The sequence below is a fragment of the Perca fluviatilis genome, chromosome 6 (genome assembly GCF_010015445.1).
Source record: "Perca fluviatilis chromosome 6, GENO_Pfluv_1.0, whole genome shotgun sequence".
NCBI classification, from domain to species: Eukaryota; Metazoa; Chordata; class Actinopteri; order Perciformes; family Percidae; genus Perca; species Perca fluviatilis.
Window position 1 is genome coordinate 20,177,753 of NC_053117.1, and position 22,874 is coordinate 20,200,626.

Below are 22,874 nucleotides of genomic sequence, written 5' to 3' on the forward strand. Positions count from 1 at the left end.
CTAAAAGCTCTAGGTGAAAATAAAACCCTTTTGAAAGGTCTTGATGTTTCCTAATAAAAGGATATTAAGCTGGGGAACATTCGACCCTGGCAACAGAGATACGCTTCTGATCTCGACTTGTGTTGAATTGTGTTCAGAAGAACTTAGCTGTGTATATATTGACAAATGACACAATGATATCATAATAATATTCCCCATATCATTTCTCATGACATCGGAAAATAAAAATAATCAGTCATATTTTTTTTCTACAAAAAATAAACATTTAATACTTATAAACCACAGTATCCACAGTATAGATGTTACAAAAAATTACTTTCATACAGTAAATGCCATTTCTACATTATACCTACTGATTTGATAAAATTTTTTTTTTATTTTTTTTTTTTTTTTTTTTTTGCCAAGCGGTAAAAAAAAAAAAAAAAAAAATATTAAAAAGTTTATTTAAACAGAACAAAACTCAAAATGTCTCTGGATGTCCAATTAAAGCAGATAAAACCACACTGAAATGATACACATCCTGCAACTGCTGTTTAAATGTCTGCTATTCATCTTACTACAATGATTCATACATTATTGTCAGATATTTCCCTCTCTGTCCCAGATTGACTCATATAAATTGCACAGGCTTATTGGCTAACACGCTTATGAACCGTTTTTTGATAACAATTATTATTGGGGCAAACAGATTCTGAAGGGTTTTGATATGCTCTCCAATGAAAACACAACAAAACATCCCACATTCTCTTTAAAGCATTTATGTATTTTGGGTTGAATAATCATACATCTCTAAGAAATCCTTAAATGTCTGGTTATTTCTTGGGCATGGGTTTTGGCTGTGCCTTGAGTAAGCCAGTCCTATATCTCTCAGTCTGATAGACATCTGACTCGATGGCCTCGTTTGAGTCATTCAGTGTTACGTATACATTCCCGTTGACCTCAGTGACCTTGTGAATCCTCTGTTTGACACCCTTGGAGCGCCAGTGTTTTCTTAGGGGTTTGGCTGTGGGATCATCCACAGCTTGGTAAAGCCCTTCCCCTTCTGCGAGTGTGATCTTGTACTTGTGCCACGGACATACAATACACAGCCGCCCATTAAACTCCTGAGCATGAAAGTGATTAGAGAGATAAGACAGTAGCAGCTATACTGGCAGTTTTACAAGAACACTATTTTATCCATATGAAAGCTTGAACAGGAACTTTACACTGAACTGACAAAAAGAGGTTATTAGCTTATAAGCATTCAACGACTATTTCACGGCAATATTCAGAGAATATGCATCTTACCTCAATGTCTCCATATTGTAATGCACCACCTGAATCTGTAAGTGGAAATACGAGCGTCATTATAGGCCTCAGTGTTTCAAACACTTGATGAGTAAATTCCACACTTCAAAAACTAATAGGATGATGAATGTCAATGTCTTTCTAAATGTTTTAACAGGAAGAAAAAAAACTATAGGTGAGGACAGGCCTTATAATTATGGCTTTATGCATTATGTCAACACATACAACAGCCACACACACAGAGCTTACGGTAGCAGCGCATGTCCATTGCATGAAGCTGCCCCTGGTGGTACAGGACTAGTATGTCTCTACAGCCATTCACCATCGTGGTCATGCGTCCGGCCTTGACAATGTTGTCCTTCTTCCCAATGAAGTGGGAGACAAGGGGAAGTGAGGAGGAGGGAGGGGAAGAAGAGGAAGTCTGAGAATGCTCCTCCTCAGAAGACATGTTGATCGCTTCCTGGTATGAATAAGAATATAGTTTAACAGTAATTTCAGTTTCGAGGACATAATAGCAAAATAGATAGATAATGAATGTTGTTTTATTGCAGACTTATTAGACTTCATTCACTTTAATTCACTAGCAAGTCCCAGTCCTGCCCTTTCCTCCACCTTATTCATTACCACATTATGCTGTTTTATGTTGAATCTACATAAGGAAATTAATCAAGAGAAGTAGCTGATTATTGTAGGTTTCAAATTTTCATAAAAACATGCAGTATATAGAATATATTAAATGTTGCTGCAAGGTGTTCCAGATGTTTCAAACATCTGCTTCTTTCATTTCCTCCACTTTAAATGGGGGAACAGATGACGCTGCATGAATATTTAAAGAAATAATGAGAGGAGGAAAAAACAACACTGGCTGTCTTGGGTTGCACCCAAGGATTTTGAATGGTGGTAACTTAAAAAATGCATCTCTTAATTTATCAGAAGCAATGTGAGTGAGTGAGGGAGATAAAAAAGAAAGAAAAGAAAGAAAGATAGGCCTGGCAATGCAAGACTAGCTGTCAGTGCCACAGAGAGAGAGGGGAAGAAAAGATAGACACCAAAAACCTTGCCCATTTTTGTAACTAATGAGAATCTGTTTCATGTAGCCACCTACAATCTTTCACTGTAGACTTAGTCCAGATTAGTCCAGGACTTCAGATTATATGGGGAACACATACTAGTCTGTTTTCCTCAGGGATGCACTGGTAACCTGCAGTCAAATCCCCTCTTCCTCCCCAGTCACAATGTTTAAAAAGTAGCATGTAATTCTGCACATACTCACTATCAGGACAATACAGAATGCATAAAATCATCAACACAGACAGAACACACCCTTAGCCATTCACGAGGAGTTCCTCTTTAATTAAGCTCCTACAAGTTTTTGATTGACTATTTGTCCAAACTCTAAATACTGTAGTTAATTGCCAGAGCAATCGGGATGGGTCTGGTAGCCTGGAAACTTGCTGATGAATTTGGCTTCATGTTGTGGGCGGGACATCTCGCTAAATTTACACTACAGGAATATCCTAGTATCCGTATAAAACAGGCTGGCTATATTTGTTTGAAAATGTATCAAATTATAAAATGCAAACCAAACTTCGTCAGGGTTTCCAGTTTGAGGAAAATCCAATGTTGTGTGTTACGTCTAATGTTGTCCCCAGTGAAACAGGGGCTGAGGAACGACATTCCATGTCCATGTCGTCCTTCCCCTTTATGACTTAAGTTAGCTAAATTGCAGAGGGTGTGCCAGGTATGCACAACGTAGGCATGTGTGTATTCGCTGTTGAGGTAGGCCTATGTATATAGGCCGTATGTATACAGTTAGCCTACTATAAATAATTGCAGATACGATTGTAATAATGAATTGAATGAATGAATGACGATTTTTCAGGTGGCAAACCAAACTGCCAGCGGTGTTGTATAACCGCACGCTCACTCAATACATTATATTATTTATAGATTTTTTTAGTCAATAACAATAATAATCCATGTGTTTTATCATTAATTAACCCAAAAAATACTTCTCAATCAGTAGTCCATTTCTCAGCTCTCAATAGGGAATGCTATCTTGTAAAGCCAGTGGGACAAATGTCCTAATGGATTAGTCTGAGAAGGCTTTTGTCTTAGCAGGTTTGTTGGTGGGCATTAAACCCTCTGAGGGATTATCTCTCGTTCATGATGAATTGAGCGTAATTTGACCGGCTGTCCTTTTTGAAGTTCTGCATTAAAATCAGATACAATTTCGTACCATAATATGTGTATGCCAATCCGGCCTGGACATGAGTTGCGCTCACCCATAGACAGTATATGCGCTCATCCACAGCGGGAAAAGAAGTCGCCCGTTTTCGTAGCTATGGAGATCTACTTTGTGTACGGAAATAGTGATACTACTCACGCAAGCAACTTTGTGAAAAATTAATGCATTTCGTCAGGTCGGTTTACTCGTTCAGATGTCGTGTCTACCTATTGCCTTGTTGCTAAAAAGTCTGGAGTGATACAGGTACGTTTTCTTTTTATTCTTGCCATTTGGAGAAACGTACTGCTTTACAGTTAGTCATTTCATACATAAAAATAATTTGCGAAGCACAAGCACCCCATTATAATGTATAATGTGTGATGTTTTCTTTTGATTTGGCAATAATTTTAAAAACCTTTTTTTTTTTAATTTCATTTTAAAAAGATTTTTAGTTGTGGGTTTGTTTCAACAACAGACCATCCCTGCAATGGACAAGAGTCAACAGCCACTTCCCCTTTACTTCATGCTCTGTAGATGAGCTGGCCATAAATATAATGTAAACTGCACTGCAGATTGTCTTCATGTAGCCTAATTCAATTTGCAGTTATACTGACACTCAAATCCCAACACATGTTCACTGTAGGGACTGTGGGACAGCCTGAAGGAAATATAGCCCTCTAGGAGGGGGATGATTTGAAAGCAGTGTATACTGTTTCATAAACACAGTAATAAACAGCACTCTCACCTTATGCATGAATATGAAGAGGGTCTCACTCTTGTGCCATATGGCAGAACTATTGCAGCTGCCAGCATATCTACTGTAGAAGTCAAAGAAGCAACAGTTGCATGTCTGAGTCTTCTATATTTATAATATTTGCTACGATACAGACATGTGTAAAATGACTGCACTGTGCTGCCCTGGCTGCATCCTGACCAAGTGTCAAATTTCAACATCATACCAGTGCCGTGTGCTTTGCTTGACGCCACAACTTTGCAGGGTGGTAGTAATGACACAGTGACTGACTAGACCATTGGCCATCAGTCTCTGACAGGAATCACTGAGGGAGAGAAAACGCATGGGAACGCTGTCTTGGAAAAAGCAGTGTGACTGCAGTAGGTAGCTTGTGTAATGGCGATTTAAGTTTGTAGTGGTTTTGAGTTATTTTCCTGTTTATATTCAGACTGTTGTCGTACAATTACTCTAATTGTACAGTCATGTCTTGCACACCTTTGCTATGTGTGACAAACTGATGGAAAGAGTAAAATGTCATCTCCCAGGAGTGAAGTAAAAAGTAAAGGGAGAGGAAAGGAAGGGGAGGAAATGTCACTCAGCTTGTATGAGTGTCTGACGGCAGTTGGGCTACAGCGTCACTATGCCAGGTAAGCTCACTCTCATTACATCCAAACTTACACTTGCCCTGTCCCCTCCTCCTATGACCATCTGTCGCCCTCTGTTTCCTGTTCTTCAGGTTTACTTCAGTGGGTGTTCATCGTGCAGCACACCTTTCAGCGCTGACCATAGAGGACTATGCTGTCCTGGGAATCCACTCTATGGAGGACAGGACTCGGCTCTTCCACCTGGTCCAAATGGTCAAAACTCTTGACCTTGAATATGAAGATAGTAATGATGATGATTCTAATGGTGGTGATGCTGTAGGCTATGCTGTCGCAGATAGTAGCTTTACTTATGATGGTTGTGGAGATCCTGGTGAAGATGTATATGATGATGAGGATGAGAAGGGTGCTGCTGTGAGTAAACTAAATGCAACAAGTTTTTCCAAACCATCATGTGTTCGCAGACGGCTTGATTTCAGTTCTGAAACCATTGATCATCATCTGAAGCTATCTTCTCGACCAGAAGGCACTGTTCATGTCAACACAAGTCATAATAGAAAGAATGTACCAGGCCAGGGCAAAGGATCAGCCATACCTGTGCAGCTTGACACTGAAAGTGCTGTGGTATGTGCCTGCAAAGAAAAGAACAACCACAGGCCAAATGTCCATAGTCATCAATCTGATCATCACACAGAAGCAAACACAATGGGAGGAAATGCCATGTACAACTCTCACACCAGATTATCACCAAAGTGTGTATCATTTCAAAAACCAAAACCCAGGGCTGCAACAGCGGCATCAGATAGGTTTAGCAGCAAACCAGTTGGGCAGAAAGATAGTAACGGGGCTACTGAACACAAGACTAAGCCAACGCCTGTTTATGAATCAAAAAGAACAGCTGGCTACAACTACGGACTACCACTGAGTTCCCCTCCTGCTCCAAACAAAAAGTGAGTGTCTGTTTTTTTCACTGGTTACTCCCTACTTGCACATGCACGTGCAGACAGCCACAGTATGTTACAGTAAATACATTTATTGAACATGAAAGACATTCAGAAAGTAATATAAAGTATAGAAATTGCTATAACACTTGCATTGAGGCAAGGTTTCCTGTGCATGCATAATGCTTTTTGTGATTTTGTCTCTTTAAATTATAACATTTGCATTAAGTTTGCATATGAGCATTGTTTGCTTTGCACGTGATCATCCTGATTTCGATTGTGAGTGTGTGTGTGTGTGTTGCAGGCAACCAGGGGGGCAGCGGATCAGTGTGTGTGTGAGGAAAAGACCTCTGACACGCACAGAGTGCAGGGAAGGAGCGTCAGATGTTGTGACAACTCCGGGTGGAGAGTGTGTGATTGTCCACGAAAACAAAGAGGCTGTGGATCTCACACAGTACATACTACAGGTAGATATCATGTCCAGAGAGGAGACATTGCCAAGTCAGTGTTTTGAGTACTTTCGTGTTTTGTCATGTATCAATACTGTAGGTACAACTAAAAATGGTAGTGTCTCCAAATAAACACACATTATCATCAAACTGTGATGTTGTTAAATAAAGTATTTCACGAATAACTACTGGAATTATGTTTAGGGTGTATTTTTACTTTAATGTCACCTTGTCAGATCATTATGCTGTGTGTTTATTTAATGCCTTGCCCCTTGCTCTTTTTTCACTGCAGCACAGGTTCTACTTTGACCAGGTGTTTGGGGAGGATAGCTCCAACGAAGAGGTGTATCGAAGAACAGCATATCCTCTGGTGCAGCACATGCTCAATGGGTAAGTTAGCATTGATGTAGTGGTATTTATGGAGGTGTGTATGTTGTCACCCTACCATCCTTTCTATCCAAATGCCATAAAGTCCAAATGAGTCATGGGGCTTGAAGTATATGCTTGTAGGTAGTTTTGGCTCTGTGTTTCTATGAATCTGTGGTTCCTAACTATCTTTATGTGCGTTGTGTGTTTGTCCATAGAGGCAAGGCCACCTGCTTTGCATATGGCCAGACAGGTGCAGGGAAGACTCACACCATGTTGGGTTCTCCTGTCAGACCAGGGTTGTATGCACTGGCAGTCCGGGACATTTTTGCTCACCTCTCCTCCACTCACATGCGCTCACCCTTCCTGGTTTATGTCAGTTTCTTTGAAATCTACTGTGGTCAGCTGTATGACCTGTTGGACCATAGAGAAAGGTGTGTGTGTGTGTGTGTGTGTGTGTGTGTGTGTGTGTGTGTGTGTGTGTGTGTGTGTGTATTTTGTTGTGTATAAAGAGCTTAAGAATCTTTGAGTTGGAGTTGCTCTCGAAAAAAAGATAAAAGATGACCAGAAAGCAAATGGTAAAAAAAAACAGATAATTATGAAAGAATTTTTTTTTTTTGGTAACATCATCATCAAAGTGAACCTCTACTTGCTACCTTATACTTGGACTTGTGATAAACCTTAATTTTCTTCTTTCTTGATTTCTTCTCCCTCTTAAGCTCTCTCCTTTTCTTTCTTCCGTCATTAGGTTGTTTGCCAGGGAAGATGGACAGAAGGTGGTTCACATTGTTGGGCTGCGTGATGTCAGAGTGGACTCAGTCAGCTCACTGTTGGAGGTTCGCCCCTTTCTTTAAAAATTGCCTCATGTCCATGCTGTGTACTAGTCAAGAGCTGCATGGTGTTCTGATTAGCACACCAACTTTGTACCATGATATAATTAAACATTACCTGTAATATCTAGCTTCTTTCTATAAGTCTATTTTTGTTGTCACAAGAAACCTCAATAGTACTTTTAGGTGCTTAAGTATTCAGTGAAATGCAACAGTAAATATCTATCCAGCACGTCAGGTCGTGCTTACATCCTTACAGATGCACCAGCAGACTCTTGAGTACCTTAAAAACCTGAAATATTACAAATAAAAGACAAATGCTATGATTTCCTGTTTGTAGTGACTACTACATTCTCTTTGAACATCTTTTGAGGTCTCCATTTATCTCTTTCTTGTCTCCCTCCTGCATGCTTTCTTGCCCTTACAAAGGTGATTTCACAGGGTACAGAGGAGCGCACACAAGGGATGAGTGGAGTGAATTCACTCTCCTCTCGTTCCCATGCCTTGCTTCAGATTCAGCTAAGAGATACAAACCAGCAGATTGCTGGAAGGTGAATGGCATGTGTTTTATTATATTGTAGGCTTATAAGAGTGCACACACTTTCTGACGGTTAAGTCCTTTCTCCTTAAAGCACTACTAGGGTTATAGCATAGTAGATCAAATAAGCCCAATAGTATTGGTGTGAAATGGCTGAACTAGGTGTGTGTCTGTGTGTGTGTGTGTGTGTGCGTGTGTGTGTGTGTGTGTGTGTGTGTGTGTGTGTGTGTGTGTGTGTGTGTGTGTGTGTGTGTGTGTGTGCCTGTAGAATGTGGTTTGTTGACCTGGCAGGAAGTGAGAGGGCATCAGATACCAAAGAACCAGACAGGCAGAGTCGCATGGAGGGAGCTGAGATCAACCAGAGCCTGTTAGCTGTAAGCTACACACACATGCAAGCACACAAACACACACACTCGCAGGCACGCACACTCAGAGATCACACATAAAGTCAAAGACATTTATATAGGTATGTGGGGATTTGACATATTTTCTCATTTGTACATTTTTTTTTCTTAGCTTAAAGAATGTATCCGGTCGCTTGATCAAGAGCAGTCGCACACACCTTTCAGACAAAGCAAACTTACTCAGGTACTAAGACTTTTGAAACTTGCTGATTTTCAGTGGTTCTGTTGTGTTTCAGTGATACAAGTGTTTATAAATATCATTGTTCCCTTTCTAGGTTTTGAAAGACTCATTTGTTGGTGACTCAATGACATGCATGATTGCCAACATTTCACCTGGTCACTTTGCAACTGAACACACACTAAATACACTGAGATACGCCGACCGGTAAGTGTGTGTTTACAATAAGTGTGGAATATGTGATATGGGATATTAGGATATGGGAATTACAAAAAAAATCTTAAAGTCCTAATGGTTTTAATTTATCCTTCTTCAAATTGTGACTTTGGATACAAAGTTTTCTTTTTTCATCTTGCTCCTTTTTATTTTATTTTAAAGTAGTGTCAGGGACTGTAAAGGCAATGACTAGTGACTGCTATCTGAGAAATGACATCTTGATTTTTTATAGGGTAAAAGAGTTGAGGGGACAGGGAGGACTAAGAGGAGGAAGAAGGGGCAAGACAGTACCCTCCCCCAAACGTAACCTGTCCAACAGCAGCAGCAGCAACAGCAGCAGCAGCAACAGCAGCAGCAGCAGCGGCGGCGGCAGAGTCAACAATGTTGGCACCCGAGGGAAAAGTCCCCCTAAAAAGCCAAAGTTAGGGAGACAAAGAGAGGATTTTGGCCCCACCATGCCTTCCACAAGATTGGCTACGGGGTGCGCAATTTTCTGCTCCACACCCAAAAACAGCAGACGGGGAGAGAAAACAAGTGCAAGAGCAGGAAAGGGGATTGGACTTGAACACATTACACCACTCAGAGGTTTGCTGGGAATGGGTGATAAGAGGGAGAGGAGGGAGAGAGGAAATGGCAGGGAAGGTAGAAGAAGAGAAAGGTATGGAGTAACAGACAGTGTAGGCCACTCAGTTAGTGACCAAAACATTGTGGCAGGGCTGGTCTTGGGACAAGCAACAGATGAGCAGCTTCACTTGTGGAAGGTACAGAGGGAATCTGGATTCTACCACAGAGAAAAAGAGAACCCGCAAAGCACTTTAAAAGGGGGAGGAAAGGAGGAAAAAAGATGGAAAGAACAGAGAAGACAAGTGGAAAGCAGTAGAGTCACATGCAGTGAAGTAGAAAGGCTAAGGGAAAGAGAATTACAAAAGGATGATGAAAGGGACACGGAGAGGGAGAGGCATCTGAGACAGTATCACCAGCAGCTGCAGCAGTTTATGCCCTCATCAGTTTCTTCCTCTGTCCATCTCTTCTCACCCTCTACTTGTACGTCTTCCTCTAATCAAGCCTCTCTCTCTTCTTCTGTCTCTCCATCTTTCTGTTCTTCTCTCCAACACTCTTCCCTTATGTATCATGGTTTGGAAGAGGTTTTAGATGCGTACCGAGCCAGGGTTGAGGTTAGTACAGATGGTAACAGAGGACAGTCGTCTTTCTTCCCCAGTGGAAAGATTTGCTTACAAACTGAAACCTCTCCAAGCTGCAATAAAAATAAGGATGAAGTTGGTTGTGGTGACTCAGGTAGCTGTGGTGAAGATTGGAGGGTATCTAGGGAGGGAACAGAGGCAAGATTTGGACAAGACAGGGGTAATCGTGAAAAGAGGAGGTCACTGAAGTCAACAGGAGAAGGAAAGAGAAGAGTAAGGAGGGAATGGAGGGAGTGGAGGCCAGCTGGGATGGAGGAAGGAGAAGACAGGAGGTGGGCTTGGGTAGCAACAACAGAGACAGAGCAGGCAGACAGGATGACAGGTGCAATGCCAGCTGATGTAGATGCCTTAGTTTCTTACAACTGTGACTCAGAAGGGAGGAGAGAAGTGGGTGAGGAAGGACTAGATGCCTCAGATGCCCCAGCTGATGGGATGTGGGGTACTGAGGAGCGAGAAGGAGCTGACAGCTATGGCTTACTGTCTACCCACAGCGCTATTGACAGAAACAGCCTCTTTAACCACCCTCCTGTTGAGTCATCCCATCAACAAGCTCCAGCAGAACGACCCCTCTCCCCAGCTTGTGGACAGAACGCACTCCTAATCCCTAATAAATTCAGTGATTTTTCCCTTAAGTTAAAACATACCAGATGTACCTCAAACATCCTGCCTCTACCATTGCAAAATGCTCAACAGGGAGTGCCATCAAGCAGCTGTAGAGAGAAACAACCTTGGTTTGCTGCTCATGCCAATACAACGGAAATGTCAAATGCTCAATCGGCCACACTACCTGTCACTAGTCCCATCACAAAGAATGGATGTAAAATACCAGCTGATCCCCTTAACATATCTAAAAGTCCAGCTTACACTACGATACACAACCATCCAAAGGCCAAAGCCAAAATGTCTGTTTTACCTCAAGAACAGACTGCAGATTCTCTCAGCTACATCATGGACCCCCTCACCATCTCCTTGCTTGAAGTGAACGAGCAAGTCGCCACAGCCTTGTTCCTCAAAGGGGAAAAGAACAACACCTCACACTGTCCGCTTGAGAATGAAAGAGCAGACGATGACAGAAGGGAAATGGAAAAAGAGTGTCTCACATGTGCAGAGATGGCAGGGAAAGTTGTAGCAGACAAAGACGTAGAATTACGCCTGTCTCTTTTGGAGCTGCCACAAGCAAAGACTCACTGCCCTCCCACCCCTGACATCATAACAGCTACAAATTACACTGATCGAAGAAAAGACATGTGTTGTGCCACATATGACCATTTTGGAATAGGTAAGTGTGAGTTATGTGTGTGTTTGTGTGTGTAATAACTAGTGCTTAAGAACTGGTTTGTGATTTTTTTATTTTTTTTTATATTGTCCAGGTATGATGAAGCCTCCTATCGCTGAGGTTATGCTGGTCTCTCTCCAGGACGAAGAGAACAATCAGAAACCCCAAACTACGCCAGCTATTAAAGTCTTGGGCAGCAGAACGCCTGGATCCCCACTCAATCCCTCTGCATGTGCTTCTGTGCAGACTTCTGTCATACAATCCATCTCATCCTCTGTCCATCAGTGTGGGAACACTGGTTCACCCAGCTCACACAAACTAACAACAAATGGTGCCACCCAAATGCCACCAGAATATGCACACAATATGCATAACAAACTTGCTTTTTCCATTTCATCAACACAGTCAGAAAGTGTTTTGGGCCAGTTAAACACAGTGCAAAAGCCGTGTCACACAGTACATATAAACCATTTCAGCAACTCAAACATCTCACTCCAACCAAACGGTCCTATAGAATCAAATATTCAAGTGAGCACCAGCAATCAGCAAATAAGACCCATAATCCATCTGTCAACGCCGAAAGACTTGGATCATGGCCAGTAAGTACCAGTAATGTCACCATTTTGTTTACACAGGCCAGTGTGCATTTTAACGGGGCACAGCTAGTATTACTACAACTACAAATATTGATAATACCTAACTGTGTTTAGGTAATGTTGAAATCTAGTTGATGATAATCCTACAGACATACAGAAATCTTACAGACCTCTTTGGTGACAGATTTAGAAAACGTGCTGTGTATTTCGGAATAATAGAGAAATCACAACCTAGAGGTTATTAGTTTGAATAAATCATTTCTATCTTTCTTTTAATCCAATCCAATTTAAGATGGTGTATTGTCCAGGCCCATTGGGAGCAGCTTGAAGAGATGGAAGCTTTATGTCGTAAAGAGGGGACGCTTCTGTGCCAACAACCTGATATGGTCAGAATAAATCAAAGCCACTTCTTTTAGCGCCTTGCTTTGTGTAAACTACATTTTAAATTGAATACACACTTTTGTCTTTCCTCACTATCTGTCTCCCTATCTTAACAGGCATTTACAGAATATGTCAACAAGCTGGAGGATATCATGGAGAGAAAGGCTCGGTGTGTTCACAGCATGATAGCTCAGTTGCAGCCATATCTTAAGCCCAGTCATTCTAACCAACCGCACAACCAAGAAGAAGATAATCACGGTCCAATTACTTGAGCCTATAGCATGGCATTTACGCAAAGCTGTGCTGTTTTTCACTGAAAACACTAAATACAGTATGAGTCAATATTAGTATTTATTTTATTTTATAAATGTTCAATTGACTTAATGTGTGTGTTAAACAAGGGTTTTTGTGGGGAAACCTGCCATGGAGACATATATATATATTTGAATCAGAAGGGAAAAGTATGCTCATTTATAAGTTTGTGCATTCTGCAGATTGATGTTTGTGTGTGTGTGTGTGTGTGTGTGTGTGTGTGTGTGTGTGTGTGTGTGTGTGTGTGAAAGAGTTTGTTTCTTGTGTGCAGGTGTGGGGTTGTTGTTTCTTCCTAGATCCTCAGTTCTGTATAAATGCTGATTCAGATGAATATAGTATATCAAAAATCTTTTGGGGCATTTTAGGCCTTTATTTGATAGGACAGCTTTGCCATGAAAGGGAAAGAGAGAGGGTGAATGACATGCAGTAAAGGGCTGCAGGTCGGAATTGAACATGCAGCTGCTGCAGAGAGGACTGAGCCTCTGTACACAGGGCGCGCACTCTACCAGGTGAGCTACCCAGGCACCCTAATATTATGAAATTCTTACATATTTATTAAGTTAATCTTAGGGTGGAGATGTACTACTGTGGAAACTTGTAGGACTGGTGTTTAAAAAATTTATTATATATATATATATATTTACTGTATCTTTTCATTTAACCTAATCCAGCAGGGCTGTACTTTTGAAAACCCAGTCTTGGTCCAATCTTGGGAGTTTCTCCTAGTATCAGACTCAAAATAATTTCTCAATTTTGGTCTTGCTTGTTCTTTTCTTGGTCTTAAAAAACTAACATGATCATGAGACATGACCTATTATTAGATTTTCAGTTTCCCTGCTTTGACTATATTTGATCTGATTAATTAATTAATACCTACTTAATGAATGACACTAAACCAAAGATGCAAAACTAATTTTTTGCTACCCTACTTAAAACTTGAGCTCATGTTGTCAGCTGAGCTGTTTACTTGGCAGGTGGCAAACTGTTCTAAAACTTGTAGTGATTTTTTTAATTGTGAGATTTTTGTATTTTATTTTTTAAAGCAATGGTGTCTCAGATGTTGTTGTGCATGTTTATTTGGTGTGTTTTTAGTTTTTAGCTAAGTCATTGAGGCTATTTGTTCTTTGAAATAGTTCTAAGAGTTTAAGATTTAATTAAATTGGCTTGATGATCAGATGTTCTGTGTTGTGAAATATTTTTTTCAGGTAGTAGGTGATTTGATGATTATTTTCTGAGTGGGGCAGTGTGCAGATATGTTGTTTTTACCCAAGTCTGTTTGGCTATTCAAATTGCCTTTTATTATGATAAGTATGTATTCCACAGAGAGCACAGCTGAGAGTGACAAGGTAATTAGCCTACAATTTGAATAAAAGATCCCAGCCTAAAGACGGTGCGAATTTAGTGGTATCCAACTGCTAGTATTTCACAACACCATCAAAGAAGCTCACACAACCAGGGAAAAAATGTTTTTTGGAAACTCCTTCTTGAACAAAAAAATGTAAGCATAACCAATCAAATGTTAATCTGATCTCACACATTACGAATTACATATGTGCCAAATTTCGCTAACTAGGAAATCACCATAAACTTTTATAGTTCTCTTCAGGCTAGAAACATTTCAGCAAAGCGCGCTCCAAGACGAGAACGCGCACGTAGGGACACGGTGTTGAACGACCGCGTCATAACGTTCAACAACGGCGCGGTGGGTCACGTGACAGCGTCTGCTGCTGGCTGAGCGAAGCGTGTTAGCAGGTAAAAGAAAGAATAAAGATTTATTGTGTTAATGTCGTCGATTTAAAATCAATGTGAACGACTCAATCCTCTTATCCTATAACTTTTACATTAGTTTAAGGAAAACCGATCGGTCGATTCAGAGAAACCGTCCAACCTTTTTCGATGGTTAGCTAGCTAACTAGCTAGCTTGTTAGCTACCCAGCGTTATGTCCGTACTGGGGTGCTGCAGTCGTTGAATGCGGACGGGCCGTTCACATGTCGGGGCAGTTAGCCTGCTACTGATATCTGTCGTAGCTTAACATGAACGGGCCACGCGTTTTTCGACAACTTTTCTCCCCCCCACACACCGTATTGCATCAACATAGCATTATACACCGGCTGTGGTAAATGTTAATTTGACACGCCGCGTCGCCTGCTCTCAACTTTAGCTAACTTTGCACCCTGAGATTAGCGTTAAGTGACTCACGTTAGCTTTTTCTCTTGCTTTACACAAAAGGATAGCTACATCGTCGCACTTTGTTTATTTTGTTGTTCCTGAGTCGGTGAAGCTATACGAACAGCGATCACCTTGGTGGACAGGTTAACTAACTCCATTGTATTGTCACACTGCTAATATCCTGCAAGTAGAATAATACATGTTAACGGTATGCATTGTTTGTGTGTGTGTGTGTCGCACACGTAACAAAGGCGAGCGGTTAGCCAGGGTAAAGCTAGCGTAGCCTGGCTAACGCTGATGTGAAGGTTAGCCAGTGCGGCTCATATTTCCGCCGAACTTGTAACGTTCACCTAAATAAGGTAACGATTCAGTCATTATAAATTACTTTGAATATGGGCGACTAAAAATGCTTATAACAGTTGCTACGTTATACAGTTGACGTTAACCGTGCCTTGTTGTCTAACGTTAAAAGCCGGTGGATCTCATTTGTTGTGTTCCCACGCTGACCAGTTAGTTTAGCTATAACGTTAACCAGTTGCTGCATGTCATATAATCGAACCCACGGTAAACAGTTAGCCTGGCATACAGGGTACTTTGTGGTAAGGTTACTTATTTCTTTTAATCAAATGCCGAATGGGTTGTCGCTATCTTGAGTTCGATGGGGGGGGGGGGAAGTGTTATAATTCATAATACCCGTAACATATGCTGGTGCATACTCACTGTTTAGTGTGGGAGACTGAGGGAGGGTTGTAAGTTGACACCCGGACAGTCCCCTCTTGGCTGGCTAAATTTAACCGGGGCGGTGGGGGTCGACAGATGGGGTTATAGTCTTACATGGTATACTTGACAACAGTGAGTCTCAGTCTGCTCATATTCAGTTTATTGTACTGGCATTAGACAGGTATTCAGTATGTTACTGGGAATTGTGATTCAACGTAATCATCTCACATAAACCATAAACGTGCCTCTTTCTCTCTTCCCCAGATTTTTCTATTTTGTACATACATTGTTTTGTATATACTGTATATGATGACTTCAGTGGTCAGCAGTCAAGCCCGGGGGACTCGGGACAGAACGCTGCCCACCACCACACAAACAACACAGCCACAGAAACAGTTACAGGTGGGTTTTCACCATTGAGCAAACATTGTTGCATCCAGGCCTAAGGAATTGTCCTGCTCAATTAAAAATATAGTCGTTTTTTTTTTTAATACAATCAAAGGTTGCTTCCCTTACTATCAGAGGTGTCAAAAGTATTCACATTCATTACTCAAGTAGAAGTATAGATACTAGGGTTTGAAAAGACTTCTATAGAAGTTGAAGTATCAACTCAAGCTTTTTACTCCAGTAAAAGTACTGGTTTCAAAACTTCTTAAAGTGTAAAAGTAATGTAAGGGGGGAAAAATCCCATTAAGGACAAAAGCTTAGCCCGCCCCACAGGGGCCTAATAGTGCACTACCCCACCTCCACAAAAAAACATTTTTCTAAAGGCCTTAATGACTATAATGTTGTATTAAAATCATACCTGCAAACTCAGAAGGGCTGAAGAAGGTGACCCATCTCTTCTGTGTTTTTCAGACAACGGCAGCTACAGTCTGGTGTTAGAATCCTCTCCAGTGAAATACAGACACACTTTTACACCGTTTAGCTCTCAGCATTTTAACCGTGTTTACTCCAGCTGCTAGCTAACTGTAGGCTAACGTTACCTGCTGCCAACTGTAGCTAGTGTTAACTAGCGTCCCGTGCGGCGATGTTTCAGTTCCCTCTAATGTCAGTTTTCGGAGCATCAGAGAAAAGCGCAGTCATTTAAGTGGCACCTAATAAGGCACCGAAATCCGTGTTGCTATTCGCGTAGATACCCAAAGTGTAGATAAGTGTAGATACCCAAAATTTCTACTTAAGTAAGGTAACAAAGTATTTGTACTTCGGTACTTGACACCTCTGCTTACTATTAAATGTTATTATACTGATATTGAAAGTAAAAATATATAGTGATATAAAATGTAAGTTCACAATTTTAAGGGATTTTTAGGTGACCACATCCTACTTGGTATTCCTTCACCAGGATTGTAATGTCTTGCCTTGAAATAAGTAAATATAACATTGTCTTGTGGTCTGATGTATTGTTTGAATTAAGGCTGGGTGATATGGCCTAAAAATAAAATCCCCTATTATTATTATTATTATTATTATTATTATTATTATTATTTTATTTTTATTTATTTTTAAATCCGATTTTAAGATTTAAATCAATTTTTTTTCTCCCTCTACTTAAAATCAATCTGCAGATGACAAAATGTTCAAAACAAGTTTTATTTTGTTTTGACTCATACATACACGCACACACATGGGGCATGTATACCATTATGAGTATTCATGCCAATTTTGTGGAAATATAAATTGGTTTGAGGTTTTTTTTGGGGGGCTATATATTCAGCAACAAAACGGATGCGTGAGATAAAGCTGTTTTCACACATACAGGTGGTAATTCACTTCTCGTTCCTTGCTAAAAGTTAAAATCATTTTAACGTTATTGTGCTACCTTGCCCCTATTTTCACCTGTTGCTGAGTAACGTACGTTAACATCCCATGGTCTCTTGAATGTAGCATACCTGTAGCAAGCTCCTTCGTAGTGATAAAAACAAACGTCGAAGCGGAGCTCCGTGCTACAGAGCGGCGATTGCAAGTTGTTTAAGCCGCTACAGACCTCCGTCACAGCTCGGTTGTATCAGCGGCATTTAGTAGATGTGTTGAGCCACAAAAGAGTTCCTCAACACCGCCTCTGGTGCCCCGCATGGTGCTCCTTCAGGTCAGCTGTAGCTGGTGGTTCAGTTATCCCAGAATAGGTGACTCTCAGCCGGGGACAGTGCACCGCGAGCTGCCGGTCATTTCGGCGGAGATTACAGATAAGTAAGTAATGAAACGACTGGTTAAGAAAATAATTAATGTTAGTCCCTGTCGCTGCCATGTTGTTGGTGTATCTCTATGGCAAACGCGCGGGGGGAGGGATGAACCCGTTCGGAGCTACGGGAGCCCAGAGGGGAGCGTCGGCGGATGTTAAGGAGAAAATCGATTTTTCATTTAAACAAATCCACGTTAAAATCGATTTATCGCCCAGCCCTAGTTTGAATACGAAAATGAGGCAAGGTTCTGTGTGTTCCTGTTGTATTGTTTCTAACTGAACTCTTTGTTTACCAGCCCACAGCAGAACAGATTCGTTTAGCCCAAATGATCTACGACAAAAATGATACTGACTTTGAAGACAAGGTCAAACAGGTAGTGTGTGTGTGTGTGTGTGTGTGTGTGTGTGTGTGTCACAAATACATTTTCTGGATCACCAGCATATCTTCTTGGACATTTGGACCCTCATTGCATCACGTGGCGATCTAAATTAACTTTCTGTTTTGCACACTCGCAGCTGATTGAGGTCACTGGGAAGACTCAAGATGAGTGCATGGTAGCCCTCCATGACTGCAACGAAGATGTAAACAGAGCCATCAATTTTCTGCTGGAGAGCACCTCTGACATAGTAAGTTTATGTACACATGCACACACCATATTCCTATATACAATTTCATTTCTTGTGACAATTCTTCTGGGTTTTTGCAAAAACTAACACCATGAACCATGCAACATTTTCACAATATAGGTGTATTTACAGGGCCCTAGATATTTGTGACCCATTTTTTTTTATTTTATTTTTTAAAGTATTTTTTACAACTGCTAAAAATGAGGCGAAACACACACATGCTGTTGCACAGTTCTGTTACATTACTTTAATTTTGAGTTTGACTACACAGTTGCTGATCAAATGTATAACTATTTACCTCGTCAAAACAAATAGTGCTTGTGTATTTCGAGTGTTGTGAGCTCTTGTGTCTCTGACTCCCTCATTACTCAAAATTTCCCACACTGGGTGTTAAATACTTAGATATAGTACTCCCCTTTCCATGGAAGTTTAAACACCTTGGATACAAATTCTTATTCATTGTTAACAGAAAAAGACAGAGGAGGGAGAGCCTGTATGAGGCAGAGGCAATAATAAAGTACATTGACAATTATACTTTGTTTACATTTCTGAATGTGCATTTGTTAAGCACCATACAATTAAAATGTGACTGTGCTTAACTAAAATAAGACAGCAGATTGTAGTTTCTGTATTTATTACCAAAGCATTTATCTGCAATATTGTTAAAATGGGGGATATGTAAAAAGACAGGTCGATTTAAGGTGTGCACCCCTAAATTTTGCCTGTGCCTCCTAAATTTTCACTCAAGAGCTACTAGTAAAAAAAAAGTTAGTCTGGAACCCTGATTTAGGTATTTAGTCAAGCTTATTCTCTGGTTTACCTCTGTCAGAACTCCTGGGAGACTGTGGGGAAGAAGCGGAGCCTTGGGAAAGAAGGAGGACCCTCGGAGATAAAGGAAAACAGGGAGAAGAAAGGAGGAGAGAGGGAGGTTAGTCGCGGACGTGGGGCGTCCAACAGGAGGGGCAGAGGCATCAGCCGAGGGCGAGAAGGTGAGAAATATGGTTTTCCTGTCTGGATTGTGTAGATGAATGCTCCTCGTCGGTCTCTTAAAATGGTGTTCTCTATATTTAATCCATCTTTGGCATTGGCTGTTTATTTTCAGTCATATGCAGAGTATATAGAATTGTTTATAGAATTTCCTCCTTTTTTATTTTTTTTAACTTTGATTTCCCAGCGGGTTCAATTTAAAAAGGCTCAGAGGTGTTTCTCCCAGTTCAGTATTAATGACTCTTTAATATTTTTTAATTTTCTTACACCTCTGTTTCTTGTTGGATTCCAGGTCGGTTAGAGGAGAATGGGTTCGAGGTGGCTCCTGGAGAGAGAGGTGGCGACCGTGGACGCAGGGGGCGGGGCAGAGGTGAGAAATTAAAAAATGATACCTCTGTTTATTGACTGCGTTCCCATTTTTTAGCAATGAGGGTGGAAAAGTTTTATTTTTTTTATTTTTTGTGTGAACTGCGATCTAGGACTGCACTGAATATTGTAGGGGTGTCACGATTTAGATTTTTAATCGAAAATTGATCGAAAGAAACTCACGATTTTGACAATTAAGATTAGAAGCAGGGTCGGCGCCTGGACCACGTGGCTTCTCGGGACTGTACTGCGCCTTCCCTCCTGTGGGCGCGACTGTAGACCGGAGCAGACTGTTTTGGCAACCCACCCAACCAGTCTTGAAACTCTTGTCTCGTTTACAATGCTTTGGCAGTAGGATATATTTTTTTTTTTTTTTTTTTTGTGCGTCATATCCATTCATATAAGATACAAACTTTATTGATCCCACGCTGGTGAAATTCACCTGTTACAGAAACTCGAGTCAAAAAGCAAAGGGGGGGAAAAAGGGATTGTGTGAAATGAAACGAGACAAAAATACAAATCAAAAGGCACGAGAGAGAAAAGTAATTATGTTTTTAATATTGTGCAGCACTACTGCAATCCCTTAGATAGGGAGTTGTCTCAGATGTTGTGCATGTTTAGGTGATGTAGCTGGCAATGTATCTATTTGTGTCTGCAGGCATTTAGAGTATTACAGTGCTCACCATGTGTGGAATGCGCTCAGTCCCTGCAGCTGCTTGATTGTGTGTGTTTGGTGGGGCAGGGGATCTCATCAATAAAGAGAGTGGAGTAGAATGGTGAGGTCAATCACGGCCTGCTTCTGAAGAAATTGTCAGATGGCTGGTTATGTTTTAAAGGCCCTGACAAACCAAGGAGACTGGTCTATCCAATCCCATAGCCATTCCATCTGATTGGCTATTCAGCTTGAAAAACAGTAGTGAGGAAAGCAAACGGACGACTGTGAGCGTAAAAGGCTCTTTTTATTTAAAAAAAAAATCTCAATCCAATACACAGTTGTCAAAACTTGCCAAAATGACTTGACTTCAAGATATTCTTTGGCCAAAAGCAGATATTTTGGGTTAATTAGACTGTCTGTCTAATGACAGGTCACGTTTTTTTTTTTTTACACAGACGCCATCTTTGTAGTGTGGTTGCATGCCAGGTTCACTGTGTGCTTGGTGTTTTGCTAAGTGATACTGCAGTTGGTTATGCAGGGTTTGGAAGTATAGGCTATATTAACAGGTACTGAAGTAATTAACTAGACCTTTTTAACTACAGGATCATGTGTACACATTGATTTGAATGATTTATTTTAATTTCAAATGTGAAAACACCCACAAGGTTGCTCTACTGCGCTGCAGTGCCTCTGGTAAATTGAGGTATTTATTTTGATCATTCCTAAACAGATTGTATTTTGTTAAAATTTTTTTACACAGTTCTATGCAGTTTTTAACCATTGGAGGGCTGCATAGTGGCGCGTACAGAAAAAAAAAATGGACTAGTTGCGTAATAATCGATGAGATGGTCTGTGCAGCAGCGTCGGTTGATTATAATAGACGCGCTTTACTGTGGGCATGCTGGGGCAGATGTGTTGCGCCACGTCCGTGCCCCATGTATTTCGGCTGTAACTGTTATGTCAATGGCCCATGTTTTACGACACAGATTTATGTTATATCATCCTGGTGTAGTTAATTACTATGACATTGCACTGTATTAGGTACATGAGCACAATCCTAAAGCAATGCTAGATTAAAAAAATAAATCGGGTATAAAAATATGACACATAAGCAGGCATGGTTTTAAAGTGCTCACATTATGCTCATTTTCAGGTTCATAATTTTATTTAGAGGTTATATTAGAATAGGTTTACATGGTTTAATTTTCAAAAAAATTAACATTTTTGTTGTACTACACGTTGCTGCAGCTCCTCTTTTCACCCTGTGTGTTGAGCTCTGTTTTAGCTACAGAGTGAGGCATGTCACTTCTATTCGAGAGAGAGAGAGAGAAAAAAAAAAAAAAAAAAAAAAAAAAAAAAAAAAAAAAAAAAAAAAAAAAAAAAAAAAAAAGAGAGAGAGAGAGAGAGAGAGAGAGAGAGAGAGAGAGAGAGAGAGAGAGAGAGAACTTTAAATAAAAACAGATAATTATAAGTTGACAAAGGTCAATGACCGAACAATTCAGTAAACTTAAAAAAAATTGTCTTTAAACAAATGCTTAATGAAGAGTTTAGGCTTAAAGGGACTAGTCAGCAGAGGTCATCTGGTTGTTTTGTGTCCTCAGGGGCAGGGGCTCGCGGTAGAGGAAGAGCAGCGGCTGGCAACAGGTTCTCCTCCCAGGGAATGGGGTAAGAACATGTGTTTAGTGTGATGTATTAAGCCTGAAGTAGGATGAGGAGGTGGTGATGGTCATTACAAGCACATATCTAAAAAAACAAACAAATGTGTGGATAAATTTAAGTTTCTGAATCTTCTCATTCAGTAGCAACAGACCAGACAGTATTTTCTTCAATTGTGCTTATGTTTGCTCACCTTTCCAACCGGTCTCCTCCTCTATCCTATTGTCTTTTCTTTCCACGCTCTACTTCTTTCAGCATCTTCAATCCTGCTGACTACACAGCTAACTCTCGAGCTCGCCAGGAGACATGGGATGGCAACGAACCTGCTGAGGGAACTGGTAAGGACCATAACTGAACATAAGATGTCATGTTTTGATGCAATTTCCTACTTTTGCTGTAGAACACTTAATTGTAAGCTTAGAAATCAGAAGTATCAGCTTTGTCTAGTTTACTTGCCCTAAATCAGCGACTAGGTGCCAAATAAAAGCAAAATGTCAGTGGATATGGGCAATTGAATCTATACATTGGATTCTACAGCATTTTATATTGTGAGTGTTATTAAAGCAGGCAGGGTGCTATATTTTGTATCACTGCTTGGGATGGTTAATGGTTGCTGAGAACGTGTGTGGACATGGCAACACTAACTTGTCTGCTGTTTTTTTTTTTTTTTTTTTTTAGGAACATGGACAGGCAATGGGGAAGACTGGGCTTCAGAGGACTGGAATGAGGATGTAATGCGGCACTTTTAAATAATCTGAAAGGGATTTCGATTGCTTGAGTTTGAGGGCTTACACGTTTGTTTACTTTGATTGCTTTAAATCTGCACTGGCTTGCATAATGTCTAGTGTTATTTGAGATTATATGTCTATTGATGAGAATTTACTAAAATCTACTGGTTAAGAGTCAGGGATTTTATCTGGTTTAACTATCTCAATGTGGTTCTGAATTGTTGTTGATTTACAAGCACATATGC

At 40.6% G+C, this 22,874-nt stretch overlaps 3 protein-coding genes across 13 annotated transcripts in view; 2 read left to right on the forward strand and 1 right to left on the reverse strand.

The window, feature by feature from the left end:
• Positions 1-431: 431 nt before the first annotated feature.
• On the reverse strand, positions 432-4,361 carry LOC120561476 (Rieske domain-containing protein). Of its 5 annotated transcripts, none has more exons than XM_039804641.1 (4): positions 3,527-3,583; positions 1,537-1,747; positions 1,288-1,322; positions 432-1,103 (listed from the first exon to the last, which is right to left on the reverse strand). In XM_039804641.1, exons 1-4 carry the CDS (start codon positions 3,557-3,559, stop codon positions 813-815), a joined length of 570 nt encoding a protein of 189 aa, XP_039660575.1. In that variant the 5' UTR covers positions 3,560-3,583; the 3' UTR covers positions 432-812. The 5 variants fall into 5 exon arrangements, with proteins under 5 accessions (XP_039660575.1, XP_039660577.1, XP_039660580.1 ...); XM_039804643.1 differs by lacking the exon at positions 3,527-3,583 and adding an exon at positions 4,260-4,361 and having other exon boundaries at positions 813-1,103; XM_039804646.1 differs by lacking the exon at positions 3,527-3,583 and adding an exon at positions 2,871-3,222 and having other exon boundaries at positions 813-1,103.
• Positions 3,432-13,714, forward strand: LOC120561473. Of its 4 annotated transcripts, none has more exons than XM_039804635.1 (15): positions 3,432-3,778; positions 4,793-4,894; positions 4,984-5,799; positions 6,095-6,257; positions 6,532-6,629; positions 6,824-7,039; positions 7,354-7,441; positions 7,865-7,986; positions 8,242-8,347; positions 8,490-8,561; positions 8,653-8,762; positions 9,004-11,252; positions 11,344-11,848; positions 12,138-12,231; positions 12,343-13,714. In XM_039804635.1, the coding sequence occupies exons 2-15, from the start codon at positions 4,836-4,838 to the stop codon at positions 12,496-12,498; spliced, it is 4,854 nt and encodes a 1,617-aa protein (XP_039660569.1). In that variant the 5' UTR covers positions 3,432-3,778; positions 4,793-4,835; the 3' UTR covers positions 12,499-13,714. The 4 variants fall into 4 exon arrangements, with proteins under 4 accessions (XP_039660569.1, XP_039660571.1, XP_039660570.1 ...); XM_039804636.1 differs by lacking the exon at positions 3,432-3,778 and adding an exon at positions 3,965-4,627; XM_039804637.1 differs by lacking the exon at positions 4,793-4,894.
• A 452-nt stretch (positions 13,715-14,166) lies between these two features.
• LOC120561477 (ubiquitin-associated protein 2-like) overlaps positions 14,167-22,874 on the forward strand; it is a 28,712-nt gene continuing 20,004 nt past the window's right edge. For all 4 annotated transcript variants that reach the window (XM_039804647.1, XM_039804650.1, XM_039804651.1 and 1 more), the window contains exons 1-9: positions 14,167-14,290; positions 15,693-15,830; positions 17,907-17,984; positions 18,127-18,237; positions 19,067-19,226; positions 19,517-19,594; positions 21,847-21,910; positions 22,157-22,239; positions 22,580-22,632. In XM_039804647.1, coding sequence (XP_039660581.1) covers positions 15,735-15,830; positions 17,907-17,984; positions 18,127-18,237; positions 19,067-19,226; positions 19,517-19,594; positions 21,847-21,910; positions 22,157-22,239; positions 22,580-22,632 — 723 coding nt within the window. In that variant the 5' untranslated portion in view covers positions 14,167-14,290; positions 15,693-15,734. The remainder of the gene's footprint in view (positions 14,291-15,692; positions 15,831-17,906; positions 17,985-18,126; positions 18,238-19,066; positions 19,227-19,516; positions 19,595-21,846; positions 21,911-22,156; positions 22,240-22,579; positions 22,633-22,874) is intronic.